Consider the following 22117-nt stretch of genomic DNA (forward strand, 5'->3'; position numbering starts at 1 on the left):
ACATTTAAGACCCTATCAACAACAATAACAATAATAATTCAGCTTAATGTTCTCTCCAAACAACATTCTTTTATTAAGCATTAAACAAGTACACAATTCCGAGGCACATGACTCAGAAAAGCACTGTTCTCTTTGGCGGCTCATCCACACGTAGGGCATATTCCATAATGGTCAGTTCACCTACTTGTTATTTCAGCGAGACTAGCCTGGTCGCTCGGCAAAATTAAAATGTAAAGCCTCTGTACGCAGAGCGGGTTCTTCTGACCGACCATTCCATTGCAAACGCATAGGCTGCATGCTCACTGAGCCCGGCAAACTCTCAGATTCTAGACAGCGATCACAACCTAGCAGCCTAAATACCGACTTAAAAAGCGACCTGTTCTGTTCAATTTTCTGAACAAAGTACACTCGCCGGTTAAACTGGATGGAGTCGAGATCTGCTGTAAATGATTAACCAGCAACTCAAACAGTTCAGCTTCTATTGAGGGAAGAAAGGAGAAAAATGGGCATTGATGGAGCTACTACGTGTTCCCCCCCCCCCCCCCCGAGAAGCACCAACTCAAAGCAGGTGCACTGAAGACTTGGAATGGGGGTGGGAATTTGAAATCTTGAACGACTGCAGAGTTACACATAAGCCCTTTCCACAAGTTAACTGGGGAGGCCGGCTGCTGTACGAGAGCCTCTGGAAGCATCTGAGGCGCGCTGCAGAGGTCTAGAGGTCCAGTGTCATGACAATGCACTCTTGGCTGACCCTGACAAAGTGTTCGACAGAGGAGCCCGCGAAAAGGCTCTCGGGAATGGCCCTGTAGAGGAGGAGCAGGGCCCAGAGAGGGCAGGGACTCGAGTGGGGCGTATCCCCGGGGCAGGACCGCAGGGTGAGTGCGCGCCCTGAGGACCGGGCCTGGGGATGGAACCAGCCCCGGAGGGTGGGCTAGGGAGGGGAGAAGGGGAGGGCCTTGAGAGCGGGGCCCATAGAAAGCATGGGGGTCGGATCCGGAGGGCGGAGCTTCCGCGCAGGGCCCGCCCTGGAGGGTGGAGCCGGGCGGCCGGCGTGGGCGGGGCCAGAGGGCGGGGCTCCTGGCGGACTTGTTAAAGCTCCACCCTTCTGTTCTGGAGTGTTCGGAGCTGCGGGTCACCGAGGTAAGACGGGGGAAGGGGCGAGCCTCAGGCATCCTCCACCGCGCGGGTCTGAGGCAGCCGTGCGCCGAAGCCTGGACCTGCGGGGATGGGTGACAGCGACGGCCCGGGAGCGGTGACGATCCCCGCGCCGTCCCGCCGAAGCAGGGCGGGCCTCGTTCCGCGGGGCCTGCTAATCGCATTAACTCCGAGGAGCTGGAAACAATGTGTGACCTGGGGCGCCAGGCTCGCTGGGAGTCGGGTTGGTGGAGTGCCCTCTGGTGCGAGCGTCTCTCAAAGCATTGCTGTACGGAGAACGCTTTCGATCCCGGAACCCAGCCTGGGCCGCTGGCCACCCCACTAGGACTTCAGCCTGAGGCGCCATCGGCAGCGCTGGCACCCGGAGCTGGAGCCCGGTGATAACAGTTCAGGTGTATGCTGTCCTCAGTTGGTCAGAAAGATGGCATTTACTGTTTTTAGTATTATCTATATAATGTAGATATAGATAATATCTATTAGCTATATGTGATTGCCAGGATGATTGTGGGTTTTTGAATGTTGAGACAGTGTGTAGTTCTGGCCTAGAACTCACTTTGTAGACCTGCTGGCCTCGAACACAGAGATCCACCTCCCACTGCCTCACGAGTGCTCAGATTAAAGGGATGCACCACCAAGCCAAAATTGATAGTGGGAATTCTTAAAGTTCACATTTCGGGTGTAAGTTAAGCTTTACAGGCAAGGGTCTGGAAACTGAGGACAATGAAAAAGAAAGTTGCCTGAAGGTGAACAACCTGAGTTTAATTTTAAACGTCTTGAGTCTTACTAGCTAGCGATAGAAGGACGTAGCAATTCTGTCACTAATGCGTAACATAAAATATTAATATTGAAAGGCAGGTTTAGATTTTTCAACCCGGAAAATGTAGTTGAAATTTAGGGAATGTGAGTTGCGGGGGGTGGGGAGGGAGAGTATATGATGAGAGCTAGGAAAGAGGTACAGGTGGGGGGTGGTTTTGGGTGAAACCGAATTTCTGGCAAGGAGAGGAGGCTTTGAGTAAAGAAATGATAGTCCGTGCTATGAGAGTGTGCCCTCCGCAAAGCAGCAAAAGTGCATGTTCATTGTCAAAGGGTTTTCACCAAACCCTAATTAAGCCTTGTGACAAATAGATACAGTCAACACATTGTTTAACCACTAGGGTAGGTCCTGAGAAATGTATTACTAAGAGAGCTCATTCTTGTGTGAGCACCCCAAAATGAGCTTACGCAAGTCTACGTGGCTCTTTGAGTATGAATGTGTACAATGTATAGGATATGTTGGGCAATTCTAACTGCTTGTGTATCTACACATAAAGAAGGGGCAGTGCAATATGGTATAAAACATTTTTTTAAAAAGAGAGAGAGGGAGGGAGAGAGAGAGAATGCTTACTGTAACTGGCTCTTCCAGGTCTGAAGTCACTAAGTAAACTATGGTGTGAGTCAGTCAGGGAGTGTAAGGCACCCTGAAAGCTTAGGATAAGCTTATAGGTTTCACAAACAAGCTATGCTAAACTTATTTTAAAATATCTTATTCAAAAATAAATCGGCTTTCGCATAATTTAACTTTTTTAGCTTACAAACTTAGTAGAACTCTTCAACATTACACAGTTATGCAAAATATATTCTTATTTGTCAGGGTTGTTTTTTTCTGTTTTTGATCTTCACAAACTTTTTAGTAAAAACTAAGAAGAAATCACACAGTAGGCAGCGCTGGTTGCACTGGATCCAGACCGTCAACATTACTGTCTCCTGCTTCCATATTTCCTCCGGCTGGAAGATCATTGGGGCCCTACACAGTCCTCTCCCACAGTAGCAATGCCATCCCCAGAATGCCTCCTGTAGTAAGTGCCTGCAGGAGGCTCTTTTTAGGAACTGGGGAGGAGTAGGTGGCTTGCCTCTTTCCCCTTCTCATCCTAACTTCAATTAATAAGTGACTGCTGCCCCATGGATATGCCTCTCTCTTAATAAAAACCATTTGGTGTTAGGCCTCACGTTTTTAGAGTAGTTAAGGAGCTTTTTGAGCTTTGCAAATGGTTCTGTTAAGTCTTTGGCCGAGTGTTGTGTCCCCTCTACAGCTATGTGTGTATCCGTCCTTGGCTAACTCTGTGCTGACTGTGTCTGTGTTAAGGTAGATTAGGGGGCTGAGGTGAAATGGCTGTTTGTCCCATCAGCTGCATTTCCCAGGTCAACACTCACCTGCCTCCAAAGAGTGTCTCTGTTGAAAATACCTAAGTGTGTGTAACCTCTGGGTAGTCTGGGCTATGGTAAAACATGTCCTGATTATGATCAGTTTCTTCTTTTGAGATCCACTGCCCTTTGGTACAGACAGAAAAAAAAAGTAGCAATTGGATAGGTAACTTTAAATTTCACTGTTTGTGACTCAGTTAAAAATGATAGTAATATGGTTTACAACTTACTTTTCACCTAGAAAAATTGTATTAAAAATATAACTATATAATATAGTATACCATATCTTGTTTACTTGATTTAAATTGAATTTATAAGACAAATAATAGAAAATTTTAAGCTTTTCTTTCAGGGGAGGGACATTCTACCAAGTTTTTTTAAAAAAGGATTTTAACCATGTTTTTTCTGGCCAAATGAAAAGTTCACACTTAGAACTAAGCAACAGTCAAAGGGCAGAGGAGATAGAATAATTGTGGTTTATTCAGATAAGTAAGTAACAGTTTAAAATGATACAAAAAACATCAAGCTTTTTTTTTTTTAACTTTCTCGAGGTATAGAAGAAGTTAAAAAAATTACTCATCAGTTCTCCAAATAACAGTAATTATTAAGTGTTTCTAGGTACCGGATATGTGCTTGCTGTGCCATGTTTTAAGGAAGCAGATGTAATTTCTGCTAGGCTGAAGGAAGCAAGAGTTCATTGTGGAATAAACTGTATTCCTTGGTCTCATTCATATGTGTATAAAATGTATATGCCGTCTGCATCTGTAATGTTAAATGTTTTAGGAACATGAATGACAATAACTGAAATTTACTGCGATGGAATACTTTGTCACTTGAGAATTAGTCTTTCATTGGTTAAAACCCAAGCTATGTATGAACCAACAAGACTTTCTCTGTGTGTAACTACCCAAATCCGATAGAATTGGTCCGTCTGGAGTATGTTATAGTAAAAGGGAGAACCAGAGTGTTCCGCCATCCTCTAGGCAGCGAGACCACACAGCTGCCAAGAGAAGCATCTCCGAGGTCAGCTCACCAAAGTTCAAATCGCAGCTCTCCAGTGTAGGACTAAGTACCCCAATCTAAAGACAGAACTGAAATCACTCTCGTTTAGAAATGTACAAAGGCCTTTCCGAAATTCGCTTTAAGCTGGTGTTACACTTCTAAGAGTAGCCTGGGCTAGCACCCGGTTACGTCACTGAGGAGACCACCAGAGCGGTAAAACCCGTGCCTGCTGCCTGTCATGTTATTTTATATTTTATAGTGTATGGAAACCGTGCTTCTGGGAAGGGAAGGGAAGAAATCTTCCTGTGAGAGATACACATCAGAATCAGTTCATTTCTTTTCTGAATAATAGGTATTTATGATTAAAAAATGTTTTTCCAGTTTTTTCCATGCCTTTTCTGTTGAAAGGTAATATATTTATATATGTTTAAATGTTTCTTCATATGAAAACCAAATAGGCTCATTGCAGAGAAAAGAAATTAATTGCCAGGCTTCAATTTTCCTGACAACAAGCTATTCCTTTAGTTCACAACTGGCAGGCTGACGTTTGCCTGTTGACTTGTTTGAAAGAAATGTTGATCAAAAAAAAATCTTGCAAAACCTTACAGGACGAGTAACTGCTGTGCTTATAAGATGCCCACGGTGCTGTAAGTGTTCAGTAATTTACTAAATTAATAAGCAACCGAAGGTCTGTCTTGAAAGAATGTGAGACAGTCCAGAACAGGAACAGAAACAGACCTCACTGAGGATAGATACACCGAAGTCCTGGCCTTCTCTAGAAACAAGTGTGGGTTGGCTACATATGAGTGTGAGAATATGTTGTGTTTAGATAGCTGATCCAAGAACAGCTTTCTGTCAGGGTTTCAGGAATTAAAATGCCTTCAGAATCACTGGGCTTCGTCTTCATCCACAGGAGAAAAATGGCACTGAAACAAGTTTCCAGCAACCGGTGCTTTGGAGGACTGCAGAAGGTGTTCGAACATGACAGGTGAACAATCGTAGACACTGCTCATTCCAGTTTATTATCTTTATTATCAACAAAAATTTCCCTCATAACCCCCCCCCTCCCACTGTCTATCTGACAATTTCAGCAAACATGTTCCTGGATTGGGATTGGTGCTGTGAGATAAAGGGGAGACTGCAGACTGTCCTCAAGCTTTGGCTTGCTGGTCTTCTAAATTTTTCTGGAAAACCATCTAAAAATTCAGAGAACATCTTCCGTCTGGGTCTTCTAGTATAACAAACCTACACTTGACTAAATTAGCAGCATAGCAGACATATTTGCCTCCTGAAATCTGACTAAGTGGGTACATGCATTAAATACACACACACACACACAAACACACACACGTGCTTGTCAAGAAGGAGACAAAAAAGCTGAGAACAATATTTTAAACACAGAAATGTACATAGTCATATAGTAACTTAGCGAAGCCTAGAAAACTAAATTCTAACCTGAGAAGTGACATAACTTATGTAAACTCCTAAGAAGTACTGACAATACAGCAAAGATAAAATGGATGGGCCTGAGGGGCAGGATGATGAATTGGAAGTTTATTTTCAGAGAGTTATAAAAACCAGAGAGCTCTCAGATTGTCTCAATGTGCTCAAGAGTCACATTGCTGCTTTCCCAGCTCTGGCCAAAGACTGAAGGCTTCCACTGAAGGTAGACATTTTGTATTGGGGAATTCCAGACACAATTGGTGGAAGATAAAACAATGCAAGCAGATACAAGAAGAGCTGGCCCACTGAATTTTTCCCAGCGGATTCCAAAATCCGACAGGTCAGGCTTTTCTTGGGAATTTGACTGCTCCGGGAGAGCAGATGTGGCGATGGAGACCTTTTAATAAAACTATCTAGCTAGACCCCAGCTGTAGGAGAGTGATAACAGACTCACAAGCTATACTGTTGTGAACCATACATTCAGTGTTTCACTGTGAACTAAGTAAATGACCGAAGATCTCCAGATATTTGAGTAAGGTCCCCAGTGGGAAAGGTGATGCTTGGAAGAGAGTGAAAAGGGAAAGGTGCTAGGGGAGTAGACTGTAGAGCAGAAGGTTCGGATGTCACAGGCATGAGAGGATTACCAACTTCAAACCCTAGTGGACAGGGCCTTTGAAAATACCCAGAAATCAAAATGTGATAGCAGAGTTGACAGAGGGCAACCGAATCTTCTAGAAAGTAGTGTATGGCAAAAATAGTAATTAAGAAAACAGGAAGACCAGTCTAAGAAATCCAACAGCTGTGCCAAGGAGTTTGAAAACTAAAATTGTGTTGATGCAAAGAATAAAAGAAATAATTCTAGGGCTGACAGGATGGCTCAGTAGGTAAGGCATTTGCCTTCGAGTTTCATGACCTGACTTCTTTGGTCCTCATTTCTTAGTCACTGTTCAATTTCTATGAGGGGACACCAAGACCGAGGCAATTCTTAGAAAAGAAAGCATTGAATGGGGGGAGGGGGGGCGTGCTGAGAGTTTGGGAAGTTTAGTCCATCCTCATCATGGTGGGGAAGGGAGCATGGCAGCAGGCAGGTACATGCTGGAGGAGAAGGCATTCCAATATATGAGCCAGTGGGGCCATTCTTCAAACCACCACACCCCAGGACCCATGTGGTAGAAGGAGGGGGACTGACCCACAAGCCATCCTGACCACTACACCGTATGTGTACCCACACAAATACACCATCACAATAAATCCATAAATAAATGTTTAAGGGTGAATTCTAGAATTCTTAAACCGAATGGTTTCAGTGGTCAGATTGAAAGAGTTAACCAGCACAGTAGATGAAACCAGCACCAACAACACTGTGAAGTAGCAGAGCATCGGGAACAAAGAGAACCTGTAAACACTTAGAGGGGAAAATGGATTAAGATTGTTTGGAGATACAGGTTAGCTCAGGAGCTATACCAGAATCAAGGAGACAGTGGCGGTGCCTTAAATTCTGAAGGATGAGCCTGCGCCTGGCCACACGTCATGTGTGGAGTGGACAAAGGCGTTTTTTCATGTATCTCCATTGCTCTTTGCTGGAAGCAGCGGGGGGGGGGCATGCCTCCCCAGAGTGAGGGGCTGGAGTGGAGCTGAAGACGGGGATCAGGAAGCAAGGTGATCTACCTGCAGTCGAAGTAGCCCTGGTGAAATATTAGTGCTGACAGAGGGTGTGGTGCATTTCAGTGCCCAGCAGCAAACACAGAACTGAAAAGCCATGTTTTAGGAATTCAGTTTTTATAAAAGATGCTTTGGTATGTCATATCTCATTAGAAATAAGGACTTTTTAATAGAAATGCTTCATTGAGGATTTCATTGATTTTCTTTTTTTAACTCAGGCTGGGAAATAGATCAGCATTGACTGGTTTGGGTTTTTTTTGTTTGTTTGTTTGTTTGTTTATTTGTTTTTAAGGAGTAAAGTATTTCTAAAATGTTGGCACTTACTGTGAATGTTAAATCACATTTTAAAAAATTCTTTACTATATAGTCTTCCTTTTTACAAAATGCTAAATTACTTAGCTTCTGTCCTGACGAATGAAGGGCATTAATACTTTTTTGTGCTTGTTAAAATTACAGTGCTGAGCTGAAATGTAAAATGAGATTTGCTGTCTACCTACCACCGCAGGCAGAGAGTGGAAAGCGTCCTTCACTCTACTGGTTGTCCGGTACGTATTTTACTTTTGAATTTCATAAAAGAATTTAGGCTTACCTTTTTATTGTGACCTACTTACATACTTTTTGAGTCATTTACAAAAAACTTCAGATGGGGCTGGAGAGATGGCGCAGTAGCTTAGAGCATATACTACTCTAGTAAAAGACTCAAGGTGGGCTTCTAGAATCTACATCAAGCAGCTTGCAACTTCCTGTAACTACAGATCCTAGGCTCTAACACCATCTGCTAGAATCTGAGGGGAAAGGTACCTGTACTCACACATGCACACACATATACACATAACTAAAAAACAATAAAATACTGTTTTTAAATTTTAAAAGGCCATCATATTCCATTATGTAACTGTATCTTGAGCATAACTTCAGATTTAAGAGAATTCCATTTTAATTTCCTATTCAATTAGACCAAATAACTTAGCTGGTAATGTAAAGTTCAGTATTCAGTGATAAGAATTTGGAAAATTTATACATAATTTGTACCTGCCCAAGCATTTCTGGAGTTTGTGAAGACTTTAGTGGTCCAACAGAACAGTATTAGGTGGGACTGAAACACAGAGATGCATGCATTAGACACTACAGACAAGAAACTTCCTGGGTGTGTTCTGAATGCTGAACTTCCTAAGGCTTCCCTGCAGCAGCTTAAGGAGCCCAAAGAACACAGTGCTTCTTAACCCGTGATTAATATTCCTAATCAGATAGTAGCATAGCCTGTGAGAGCAAGGGTGCACAGGAGTAGTTCTGAGCCCCTAAGTTTACTTCTCTTTCATAATAGATGAGCACAGCAAACATGGAGAGAGTGACAGCAAATGTCACGATGCTATTTTGTTTCCATAAAACTACCTTTTATATTAACAGCTCCTACCCAGGCATCCATCAAGGAGAATACCCTAATGCCAGTGTGAAAAGGGAAGTAAACATTTTAGTTTAAAATTTAAGTGGAAATTTTATTTTAACACATGAAAAAGGAGCATTTCCACATTAGTTTCTTTCACTGTGTTCGAATAGCATGACTAGAGGCAGCTCATAGAAGGAAGAGTTTATCAGGGCTTACAGATCAAAGAGGCCGAGTCTATCATGGCAGGGAAGCATGGTAGTAAGAGCAGCGTGATGTGGTGGCAGGAATCTGTTCACATCCTCAACTGGAAGCATGAAGCAGATCAAACTGGAAGCAGAGTGAGTCTGTATACTCTCAAAACCAGTAGCATCCTTCCCCTAGTAAGTAGCTCTTAGACCTTTCCAAAGGTGGGGGCTCTCTGCAGACACCACAGCCAGCATAGTGTTGATCTGGGGGAAGCAAGAAGGGAATTCAGGCTGCTAAGCAAATCTGTTCTCAACCTTCTGGGTGGAAAACATGTTGTACATCTCTTCCTTTGAAGAGCCAACACTCTGTGTTTAATATTCCTGGTTCCCCTAGTGCTTATCTGTGAGCACAAGGACCTCCATGCCTCCCGTACCCAGCTAGCTCCATTACCTGGGGACTAAGTGTTCAAATGCTTGAGCCTATTGGGGACATTTCTCATTCAAACCACCAAAGATTTTGATTTTCTTAAAAGTATGTTAGACATGCCAACAACAATAGTAATAAAATTAGATACTTGGCTAGAAAGCATGCTAATTATGCAGCTAAAGATATCTTTTTTTTCATTAATTAAATTAATTTATTTACATTACATCCCTGTAGGAAGTTCCCCTCCCTCCTCTCCTCTCAGTTCCTCCTTCTCTCCTTCCCTTTCCTCGCCCTGTACCCCATCCCTTTCTTCTCAGAAAATGGGAGTCATGGGTATAAGCCCATCTTGGCATATCAAATAGGACAGGGCCCATCTTCTATTGAGGCTAGATAAGGTACCTTAGAAATCATTTAATTCACAGAAGACAGGCCCAGAAAAGTTAAGTACTGTCCAAGGTCACAGACAGTTTTCTGAATCAGCCTAGACCTATACTTTTCCTGCTGCTTGTACTGAGCTAGTAAAATTGTATCCCTTGCTGAGAGACTATTAGCCCAGATCAGAATTGGAAGCTAACAGTGCTTACACCTGAGCTTTGTGAGTGTAAATATGGTTCCTGTTTGTTTACATCAGTGACAGGACAATTGCCTTAGTGAGATGCTGAAGCCAGACTTTGAATAAGTCCTGATTACTTGAATCCTCACTCTGACCAAGGTACCATTCACAGGACATTACGTGTGGTCATATATGTTCTGCTTATGAGGAGGAGGCAGGCAGTTCCGTCTCTAACTTTCAAATGAAAGAGTGGAGGCACAGTAAGGATCTTGTGCAAAGCCTAATCTGTAGGTCCCAAAAGCATTCAGCTATCAACTTTAATGTTACTTGTAACTTCGTGCCTTATTAATTAATACTGGTTATGAGTAGACTTAGTCGCTGTTCTGTTGTGGGACAATAACTATAAATGTTTCATAGTTAATTTGTAGCATATGCATTTCAGTAAGCTTCATTGTTGCTAGTACTCAGATATTTAGCAATGACCTTTGCAAAAGGGCTGCCGGATTGGATCCAGCTCAAGTGTCATTGCTATTTCACTTTTGTCCACTCTCACATCAGTCTTAGGTACCTAATGATACTACTGAACTAGCTGATTTCCTGTATGATAAAATATTTAAGCTTGTAGAATATTCACAGGGTAATTTAACATAACAACCTTTTTATCTTCAGGTTTAACTTGCACAGAACAAAACTTCATTTCAAAGTCTGGCTATCAGCAAGCTGCCTCAGAACATGGCCTTGTCGTCATTGCTCCGGACACCAGCCCCCGTAAGTGTTCTTGCTCAGATGCTTCATAAACATCTAAGCCTTTAAGTCTACATCATGATTAAAATGATACCCACTATACAACTCCTCTCACGTTTTTGCTGTTACTATCTTTTGGTCATCCAAGCAACAGCATGACTTTGAAATACCATGATATTGGCTGTAGATTGGGGCTGTAGATTGGATAAAATAACTCCAAAGAACAGAAGGAGACATTTTCATCTCAAGATAGTGATTTTTAACATTGACATCTGTCTCCTCAAGGTCCTAATGATGAAGAGATTTAAAGAAGTGTTGGTAGTCCGGGAGGGTTGTCAGGGAAAACCTTACAAAACAGTCCTGGAAAGTAAAGAGCATCTGAGCCACTTGTGACAGAATAAGGGTGCAAACTTTCAGAATATGTAGGGGGAAGTTCAAGCTAAGGTAGCTTACCTTGGAATTGTCTGGTTGGAAGGTCATTCCCTCTCACCTCACTGGCCAGAACAAGTGGCGTGTACCATTCAAGATAAAAGGGCCCAGAAAGGTGAATCCCATTCTGTGTCTCTAAAAGTAGCAGATAGTTCACAGTGTTTCACGGAAGCTGCACTCTGCGTAGACTCACATATTCAGCTCCCTGTGTGTGCTGGGTATTGTTATTTCACTGTGCAGCCTAGGCTGACAGGCTGACTAACAACCCTACCTCAGCCTCCCAAGTGCAGACACTGTGGGTGGGTGCCACTAGAGCCAACTAAAACTATGTTACTCACCATGGGGAATTACTGTGGAGTAGGTGAAAGTATAACCTTCCTTGCTAGGCGGCTGCAATATCAAAGGAGAAGATGACAGCTGGGACTTCGGCACCGGTGCTGGCTTTTACGTGAATGCCACTGAAGAGCCCTGGAAAACTAACTACAGAATGTACTCTTATGTAACAGAGGAGGTAATTTAATTTGTCTTGTAATTATTAACTGACGACCACTGAGAGTTTGGTTTTAGATACAAAGCCCTTCCAGACTTGAGAATTTTAGTGTAGGCATTGACACTGGGAAACCAATTTTAATTTGGGGAAGATTCCAAGGCCTGATAATAAAATAGTTGCTGCAGTTTTAGGTTAATAGTAGTGTGAATTCAGGGATTTTTATAGTTAAATTCAGATCCGTGCACACTTTGCAGGTTGTCTAGAAGATAGCACATGAAACAGCCTTTCAGGTCCTGGAGCTGGTTCAGTCCTGTATCTTATGTAGGAGCAAGGCCTTGACTAGGAAGGGCAAATGGCAAAACATGACTTTGTGTTTGCATTTCCCTGGGTTTTATCACATAGATCATAAAAACTCAGAAACAAAGTTGAATCAGATATAGTTTGTGGTGAATTATTTGTTGTTTTTGGTGATGGGGTCAGACTCACGAGCTTGTGCATGCGTAGGCAAAAACTTTACCACTGAGGTATGCGCCAGCACCCACTCACCCTAGTTTTTATACACTAAACAGCAATCACGTTTTTTTGTTTATTTATTATATATATTTGTTTTTTTTATATTGATTATGTTGGTATTTCTTTTTCCTGTTAGCATATATTCATTGTACATTATACTAGGTTTCAGAATTTTCATACAAGTAATAATCTCTACACATAACCCCTTAACTCTCTGTTCCCTTACTGCTGGTTATTCCCCTTTCAGACATGTTGCAACCTGCAGCATATAGCCACATGTATTCTAGAATTGATGTGAACACAGCCTAACACAAAACCGTAAACTCACTTAAAACGTGTGAATCTCTTTTTCTTAGTTGTGCCTTTCTTAAGTGTGAGCAACACCATTTGCATTTGGGCATCCTACTTGAGTCTTTCATGCCATAGAGACATAAATGATTTTTTTGTGTCTATATAGAATCTAGGATCCACAAATGGAGAGAAAACGTGAATTATATGTCTAATTTAATTTGCTTAACATGTTATTCCATAATGCAGCTATCTCCCTATTCTCGCAAATGACATAATTCCATTCTTCATGGCTGAATACAATTCCATATACATGCACCACATTTTTGTTTCATATTCTTCTGTTGATGGACTTCTAGGTTGATACCATAATTTAGGTGTTGTGACTAGTGCTGAAGGAGACATTGATGTGCAGTTGTCTCTGATGAATTGACTACTCATTGGGCCCAGACTCAGGTTCAGGTTGTCAGGCTTAGAGACAAGTGCCTTTACCCTCTCTATGCACTTTTTTATTAAAAAGTGTATATCAGTTCCTGCCATTTTATTATTCATTTGTTGATCCACTTTTATAGCAGGGTTTATTCTTTACTGTAGCCTTAGGAATGTGTTCTCTTCTGTACATAGTATCCTCTGTAGTGTTGGCCTAGTAGTTATGAATCTTTTAATTGTTTATCTTGGAGGTTTTTGCTTTAATCATGAAGGATAGTTTGGCTGGGAATATTAATCTGAGTTGACTATTATTTTGGTTCTGACAATGTATTGCTCCATTTTCTCACAAGTTTCAGGGGTTTGGTTGAGAAGTAATTTATCTCATCTTCTGTCCCTAATGTTATGTCTGCCATAAACTTTATCTATTCTGCAGGTGAGGCTTTCTACTAAATTTTTTATTTAATCAAGATCTTTTCATTTTAAAATTTCAACTGGATTTTGATTTAGTAGTTTTCCTTCTATGGAATTCCTCTATCATATCCTATATTGATTTCCTTGTTTCATTTGTTTATTCATATTATTTTAAAATTCATTTAGTTTATTTGTCTTCTCTTGATTTCAGTAAACATTCTTACAGTTGTCCTCATTAATTCTGAGACTCGGTATAATTCACTCTGATTGGAATCCACCTGTGTGAAATTGTTTGGGATTTTAAATTTTGTTTTGGTTTTGTTTTGTTTTTCAGGCATCCTACTGCCTTGATTTCATGTTTCTAGTATTTCTGCATATTGGGACTTGTGTACCTGTGGTTACTTCACAGGTTGGATTATAGTCTTTGATTGGAAGTATTTAAAGGTTCAAGTTGGACAACATGGTAGTAGGATCGGGGCATCTCTCCTCTGCAGTAGATTGAGGATGTTGTTTTGTGGATAAACCCTTAGTCCATGTGCTCAGGACACCAGGCATAATTCCCAAAACTATTATTCACTGCAGAAGCAACTACAAATGCTAAGTAGGCCCGCTGTGTAAATGGAGTTGGTCATCTCTTTAATTTTAGTATTTGAGTGGCAAACAAAGGTAGTGTGGGAGAATTTGGGACTAAAGTTAGGACTGCACAGGAAATAGGCTAAAGAAGTATATGGATTAGTGTTTGAGCAAAGGAGAAAGAAATGAGGAGGGAAAAGTAGAAGGAAGGGAGTACTGGGATGTGGCTAAGATCCCACAGGGTTTAAAGATGGTTAAAACTGTGGGTGCTACAGTTAAAAAGAGAAGAGAGGGAAATAGGAGTGAGATGGGACATTTATGGATGGTGCATAGGAAAAATATAGTAGACTAGGACAGGTGCAGAAATAAATGGAACACAGATCGTAAAACTGCTTACACAATGGAAAAGCTAACACAAGACAATTTAGGAATGTTTATGTGCAAAAGAGAAAATGTTTGAAATGTAAAAACAAAGTCAAATCGCCTTTTTAAATGTAGCATGCACGGATCAGTAGTTCTTTCTTGGTGGGATGGTTTTGAGTTCCTGCCCTACCTGTAATGTTTCCTGTGACTTACTGTAGTAGTGGCGGAAGGGCAATTTGCATATCCAGTTCAGAGCTGTAAAACTAGATTTGTGAGTTTTCCTTCTCTCAGTGGAATCCAAACAAATACATTTTGGGTTGAGTTTCTTCTCTTTAGAGCCAGCAGCCCTCTGCATGGAATGTTAGTTTGAGGGTGACATCCACTCAATCTTCCTCATATGCTGGGCGGTCACATTTCCTCTTGCTGTTAACCTTTTCCCTTGGAAGCTTTTGTCTTAAGGCTCTGCTGCCTTTGGCTGTGTGTACGTCCACAGTCTCTATGTACGTTCAGATCATAATATTTATCATCCTATGTAATATCATCCTATTAAAGTTAGCTGTATTTTTCAGAATTATTCTAATTTTAATAATTTCATAATCTTCCACGTACTTCTTACATTTTCCTACATTTGTATCTTGAAAACTTTTTTATCGTAACAAATGTTATTGTTATCGTCTGGCATAATTTTCCTCCTTAAAGTCCTCTTTCCTTAAAGCATTGTAGATCCCAGTAAGATCACTTGCTGTCAAGCCTGCAGACCTGAGCTCTATCCCCAAAACAACCTGGAAGGAGAGAGCTGGGCCACCACAAGTTGTCCTGTGAACTCCAGAGTGGTGCACAGCGCACATGCGTGTGGGACGCACACTGAATAAATAAATATCAGGGCGGGGGTGGAGTCTAGGGTTCTTCTGCGACATCTTCTTAACTTTATCCACTGCTTTAAGAAACATCTGCACACGTAGTTTTCAGTGACATGAGTAACCATTGTCTACCTGGGGGCGTATTTTTTTAATCCTCACCAGTTCAAGCCACTGTACAACTGTACTCATGAAGTATTTTTTTAATCCTCACCAGTTCAAGCCACTGTACAACTGTACTCATGAAGTAGTGATTATGCCGCTATTACATGTCTGACTTATTTCCTCCAAGATCTTTTATCATGTTCTCAATTTTTTTTTTTCTAGCTTCCACAACTCATAAATGCCAATTTCCCAGTGGACCCACAGAGGATGTCTATTTTTGGTCACTCCATGGGAGGCCATGGAGCTCTGATTTGTGCTTTGAAAAATCCTGGAAAATACAAAGTAAGATAACGCTAGCTTCATTGATAAAAGCACTTCTGGGGACAACAGGATTTCACAGACTGAAATTTTGAAGTAGCCTTAGAATTGGGAGTGAAACCTTTCTAGGGTTGGGGGTTTCAGGTTGGCAGACCTCATTAATGTACCTATGGTACTGACCACAGGACACATTCTGTAAGATGGTTCTCACTAGCCTGATAGAAATTCTAGAAAAATATAGCTTACCTTTCCATTGCGCTTTACTTTTGAGCGTATTTTTCCTCAGGAATGTTAGTCTTGGTTAATGTTACTATGTGGCACTATCAGTATATCATTTATTTCTTTTTTTGAATAAATTTCTGTAATGTTGACTTTGATTGCCTGTAGTGGAGGACACTCATATTTTGAGAATTTGATATTCCTTGTGACCTGACAAATAGTTGAAATGTAACTTGGTTGAAAAACACCTCTCAGTATCCCTCATCTCCATCCCCTGCTTTAGTTAAGGCTCTGTAGATTTTCTTTGCTTTTAACGGGCCAAGATTAAAAGCCCACAACAGAAATAGTGAATTTAGCAACTGAAATGAAGTGTGTTTAAGAGAGGGGATGCATGTTGAAAACACAGGCTGTTTGGCATCTGGAGGTTTAATCTGCTTCCTTTCCTTTAAACTGCGGTCATTTTCAGGCACACTGCTGAGATACACAAATGGTGCTCAGAGCAGTTACATTACACAACACTAAAACATAAGGGTTTAGTTTTCCAGTATTTTGTTGTTGTTGTTTTCTGGACAGGGTTTCTCTGTGTAGCCTTGGCTGTCCTGGACTCACTTTGTAGTCCAGGCTGGCCTCGAACTCACATAGATCCACCTGCCTCTGCCTCCCTGAGTGCTGGGATTACAGGTGTGGGCCACCGCACCCAGCTAGTTTTCCAGTTTTTTCACAGTGAGTCAGTGAATTTCTTGTCTAACGTAGAAAGGGTGAACTGAATTTTTTTATGAACTTAGTTTTTTTTGTCTTTTAATAATGCAAGTAGCTATGAGAACTGTACACACTGAGAATTCTAAAGCTGAGAAATGCACTAGTGTCCCATTATTCTGTTCTAACAATCAACATTGTTAGAACGGAAAGCTGTGCTGGAAATGACTGCATTGTGAGGTAGTCCTTGCTTCTATGGTACTCTTTAAGGAAATGCCTCATTTAGTGACAGTTTCACTAAGGAAGGTGTCAGTGTGTAGATCATTTCAGATTAATTCTCAGTGGAAAATAGAGTAGAAAGCCTGAGCACAAACTTTTGTTTGTACTTACGGTTGACTTCTCATGCATTAGAAACTTTGGTTTGTGAGTTTTTGAAACCGATTATACAAAGCTGTAGTCTGAAGAGGCCACAGCTGCGGCGTTTTTGTGTTAAGGCAGAGTTGCAAGTTACAAACATCTGTATTTGATTTAGCAAAATATAACTATTTTTTAATTTCCTTTTGTCTCTGAAGTCTGTGTCAGCATTTGCTCCAATTTGCAACCCAGTGCTCTGTCCTTGGGGCAAAAAAGTTTTTAATGGATATTTGGGACCGGATGAAAATAAATGGAAGGTAGGTGATGGACCACTGTTCCTGTACCATTTTTAAGTTTTCAGGTTTGTTATACATTCATACATACACATACGTAATCACATATGTTGACTGTTATGTAGTTACTCCTCCATTCCCATGGGTTCTACATCTGTAGACTGAACCAAAGGATACTTTCATTTCAGTCACATTCGCAGTTAACATGTGCAGACCTCATTGTCTTTGTCCTCTGCTACTACCTCAGCACTGTAGCAGGTTCCAGGAGTAATCTAGGGGAGGACATGTGGGGTTATATGACAACAGTCCTGTTTTATGTAAGGTACTTAAGCTTTGCAGGTGTTGAGATCTTGGAGACGGTTCCAAAACCAATGCTCAGACACCCAGGGACAACTATATGATAGTGGCCTTGGCCTGTAGTCGTTGTGATCGTGGCAGTTGTCCTGAAGCTGCTTTCTCTGCTGCTTATTGCCTTTATATTTCCGAGATACCATTATTTCTAAGCTAGTTTTAAACTTTTTAATTGGGTGTCTGACTGACTTAACACTAAAAGCTAAAATAATTTTAAGTTTATCTAGTACAGTATATTCTGGAAAATACCACTCTGGACACTTAGGTTTTCATTGTTTCTTCTTTTTACAGGCATATGATGCAACTTGTCTCGTGAAGTCCTGTTCGGGGTCCCAGATTGACATATTAATTGATCAGGGAAAAGATGACGAGTTTCTCTCAAATGGGCAGTTGCTCCCTGATAACTTCATAGCTGCCTGCACGGAAAAGAAAATCCCTGTTGTTTTTAGGCTACAAGAGGCAAGTATCAGGAAACCTTAGCTTGATCTAAATAACACTTTAAAAAACGCAAGATTATATACAATTCTTTTAACTTTATTTTAGATACTTAAAATATAGGGTAACGCGGACAGTAAAAAGTTTTTAATTACATTAGGGTACCTGAAGTGAAATTTGTGATGCCTAAGGCCAAATATGATTTAAATAAGAAAGCTTTTAGCAGTAAGATATAAGAGCAGTTTTGTCCCTCGTCAGGCCGTATAAAGCAAGACATTCAAGGCTTGAATGGTGCTTAGTCTCCAGATGACTGGGTTTGACTTTGTTTACAGACACCATTACTCTACAACGTTGGCCACCACGCCCTTTGTTAGGCTTCATGGACTCCCTCGGCCTCTGAGACCGAACGTTGTCTGGTCTCACAAGCTCATGCCTTTATTGCTTCACTTGGCTGATGTGCTGCTTATCATTCTTGTGCTGTGAGGGTGAATTGCACTTGGCTGGCACACTTCCTCCGAATACTTCTGACAGCCCACTGTCCACCTTTCTGTGCTACTCTCGTTTAGCAATCTTACTTTTATTTTTTAAAAACACTCATAAGGTTCAGAACATAACGGAAACAGAACATCCACTTCAAGGTGAAAAATGAACACTGAAAATCATAAATGATCATGATATAAAACTGTATTTGTTGAAGTTTAAAGGTGATGTGTCAGACATGTCTACCTAAAGTATAACTCTGACAATAAGTGCTCAGATAAGATCTGGCCAGTGTGCAGTGTGGTCCGCTCTTCGCACTGTGCTCTCAGAGGATTAGCTCATTGGCAGTCTTCATACGAGCAATTGTGGCCATTCCTTTTCTGCGCTTCCGTTTTATAGACATGTTACCCTTAGAGAATAGTTCTAAGTTTCTTACCTGGGGTCATACTCAGTGGTGGAACCAGTACTGTTATACAAGACCATGACCACAATTGCTGTCCTGTCATCTCCCTAGCCTTTTCTAGACAATGCACCACACTTCTGAAGAGCAAAGGGATGAATAAGAGCTCAAGGGGAAACCGGGCATAGTGTGCTACCTCTCTAGCTTATACGAGATTATATATATATAAATTTCCCTATATATTACATCTGTGTATGTGTGTATTCCATCCTTAAGTAATTATTTTCGTTTAATTTCAACATTTCCCATGATAATTGCATTTAGTTCAGTTCAATAGCCAACCTGAGAAACCCCAATTGCAGTTTGGTTATAATTTTGGCACTGTATCTAACTGCATCAACTATAACTGTAAACGGTAATCATATTTTCTTCAGATGACCTTAACTTTTGGCACTGGCATTTAGGTGTTTTGTCTGCTTCCCCTAAGACTGGTCCAGGAAATCTTGATTTTTCTGTAGAGCTCCTGCCCCAGGAAAGTCTGAAAATATCTTGTTTGTTAAAACAACAGCTTATAGTTAGAAGATGGATGACACTGTTAGAGACAAAACCATAAATCAGTGTATTAATTTCTAAAATGCCTGCCTGTACCCCATGTCATGGTGAAACGAGTTTGGCTCTCTTGGGAGGAACCAAGATAGAATAGTAAATTCTTCTAAAAACATAGGAACTTATTAAAATCACCAATCACAGTCTTGAAATGAGGCACAACCTCTTTGTTCATTTTCTTCCAGCAAAGGAATGAAGTGTCACTGCACAGGCTGAAGCAGATCTCATTAGGTGTGCTATAACTGAATCCCTATAACACTGCTGAGCAGCGGCTGCAAAGGCCACTTTTGACCTCAGAGTCCCTCAGGTCTGAGAGGTAGTTTATTGGTTAGGATTTTGTTGTTCTTGTTTGTTTGTTTTTTTTGTTTTTTGTTTTTTGCTTCTTTTGTTTGTTGTTTTTTTTTTTTTGGTTTGATTATTTTGAGGTATTTTTTGCTATTTTTTTAATCACTGGCTTCATCATTTGATAACTATCTCCATATGAAATAAGTGTTATGAAAAGTTAAGCTGAAAAAACAGGTTTTATTTCAAAAGAAAGACAGATGTGACTGCAGTCTGTGCCTGCTTTACTTGCCTTCATTGTCTGTCCGTCATGTTAGATGTTCTCAATTTATATTCGCGCTTGGTCAGTTGTCAAAAAAGACTGCTTGAGAAGAAAGGACTGGCTCATGAGGATATTTACTTATTTTGAATAGTTTTTACTCTGGGGCTCAGTGGCCTCTAAATTGAAAGAAAAAAAAAAAAGAGCACTATGCAGCAGCAGAACTCTGGCAGTGTGTAGAGATTCTGACTCTGCAAAAGTAGGGCCTTAGCTGTCCTGGTTTTAGTTACCAGGAGAAAAGTCCAGTGGCCTGATACTGAGGAAACATCTGGAAGGTTTATTCTGGGAAAAGAGAAAAAGGGAATGCTAGCCTCCCTGCTCAAGTCTCAGGGCCATTTTGGAGATTCGGGGCTGTCTTGACCCCCGTGTGTGAGGTCATTTTCTAGCACCTAGACTCTGTGGCTGTTACGTAAGCAAATGAAGGTCTCTCAACAGTGATCTTCACAAACTCAAGGTTCAACTCTAGTTGGGCCTAGAAAAGCTTATGAAAGCACCGCCCTTCCGGAACGCTACTCCTATCTGAGAGTTGACGGCGACTGGAAGAATGTGTTTACAGTCCCACAGCCAGCCTTTCCCTACGGAGCATTTTTCCATGTAAAGTTTGGAGTAGCAGAGAAAAGGTCCTTCAAGTGTCGCTAAATATAGGTAATGCCCAGGCTGCGTAGCAAACCACACTGACTAATTAGTCCAAGAATGTAGCGAGGGAAGCTCACTTAGTAAGACTGAGAACCAGACCCTGTACCCTGTCCAGGAGAGCACACTTGGCTCTGCTTGTCCACCTTCAGCAGAATGCCAGTCGCTCAGCATGGTCTCTTGCCTTTTTGATATTTTAGAAACTCCTTCATGGAGTATTACAACTCCCTGGCAGGCAGCAGCCACATGTCTAATCCCTGAGCCGTGGCAAACCAAGTAATTCCAGGCTCTTGAGCATGAGGCCGCTCCCATCTGATGTACTTCTACCCTTGGACACAAGTTACTCTCAAGTTACTGGGCTTCGTCCACACTGGAACGTATTTCCTGCCGAATCCAGGGTGGATTGCGTCTCCATCCCCCCTAACAGTGGCTTTCAGTGATGGGGTAGATTCAGCTCTGTCTCAGCCGCTTGGCACATCACGTTTTTCTTCTGCTTGCCCCATTTGATGGAGGGTTTAATGAAGCCATTCTTCTCAAGTCAAGATAGGATATGGGATGTAGGGGACTCTTATTCCTTCCACTCTCTCTCGGGGGTGGGGGTGCATGTTCACACATGTCCCTGTGCTTGTGAAGGCCGACAAGTGTCAGGTGTCACTCCTCAGATACTGTCACCTTTAAAAAAAGAAAAAAAAGACAAGAAGATAAGCTCCTGGGGCCAGCCAGCAAGCCCCAGGGATTCACTTCCCTCACACTACAAAATTATAGTGCAGCCACCACACACTTCCCCTCTCCCCACCCCCTGTTGTGGTTCTAGGGATTGAACTCGGGTCCTCATGATGGAAAAGCAAGCACTCTACCAACTGAGCCACCTCCCCGTACCAGGGTTAGAATTCTTACTTTCGATGTGTGATGTCAATGGTTGATTTCTTAAGCCTTTAGGCGTCTTTGTGTTCTCTCTCCATGTGGTCACATGTACTTCCTTTGCCTTTTAGAGGTTGATATTATTTTTATGTCAGGCATGCTGCTTCTGAGAATTAGCATGTCTTGCCCATGTTTCTAACCTGATTCTGCTTCTTCTTGTCAGTGAGGCCACATGTCATTTCATTGATGGATTATTGCCTCTCTTTAATGTTTGATTTCCCTTCATAATTTTTACTGCTTTTTAAATAGATGACAACCTTGATTTTGATTAAACCTTACTTAAAATACGTGGACCATGTGCAAGCACATTAAATGGCAGGGGAGTTCAAGTGAATCCTAACAGACATTTAATAATGGAGGATCGATGTCTTCTTTTGTTGTCCAGGGCTATGATCATAGCTACTACTTCATTGCGACCTTCATCGCTGACCACATCAGGCATCACGCAAAATACCTGAATGCATGAAAAGCTTCAGACAAGAGAATCTCATCAGGATTATAAAAGTTGAAATAAACAGAATCGCTGAGTAAAAGATTTTGCATTCTCTCAAAAGATCATTCTCCTGCAGCTGAATCACTTTTCTGAATAAATGTATCAAATTTTCTAGTTTAA

At 41.4% G+C, this 22117-nt stretch overlaps 1 protein-coding gene across 1 annotated transcript; it reads left to right on the plus strand.

The window, feature by feature from the left end:
* Window positions 1–1022: 1022 nt before the first annotated feature.
* Esd (esterase D) lies at window positions 1023–22117 on the plus strand. Its single transcript, XM_021647052.2, has 9 exons — window positions 1023–1140; window positions 5252–5326; window positions 7900–7988; window positions 10665–10763; window positions 11555–11679; window positions 15420–15539; window positions 17003–17101; window positions 17720–17887; window positions 21890–22117. Exons 2-9 carry the CDS (start codon window positions 5259–5261, stop codon window positions 21968–21970), a joined length of 849 nt encoding a protein of 282 aa, XP_021502727.1. The 5' UTR covers window positions 1023–1140; window positions 5252–5258; the 3' UTR covers window positions 21971–22117.

This window comes from Meriones unguiculatus, chromosome 9 (assembly GCF_030254825.1).
Source record: "Meriones unguiculatus strain TT.TT164.6M chromosome 9, Bangor_MerUng_6.1, whole genome shotgun sequence".
NCBI lineage: Eukaryota > Metazoa > Chordata > Mammalia > Rodentia > Muridae > Meriones > Meriones unguiculatus.

Excerpts from the sequence above, each read along its gene's own strand:
- Esd (XM_021647052.2), top strand. The coding sequence starts at position 5,259 with ATGGCACTGAAACAAGTTTCCAGCAACCGGTGCTTTGGAGGACTGCAG. Across the intron at positions 10,764-11,554 it reads TGCTCCGGACACCAGCCCCC|GCGGCTGCAATATCAAAGGA; the intron begins GTAAGTGTTCTT and ends CTTCCTTGCTAG. Across the intron at positions 11,680-15,419 it reads ACTCTTATGTAACAGAGGAG|CTTCCACAACTCATAAATGC; the intron begins GTAATTTAATTT and ends TTTTTTTTCTAG.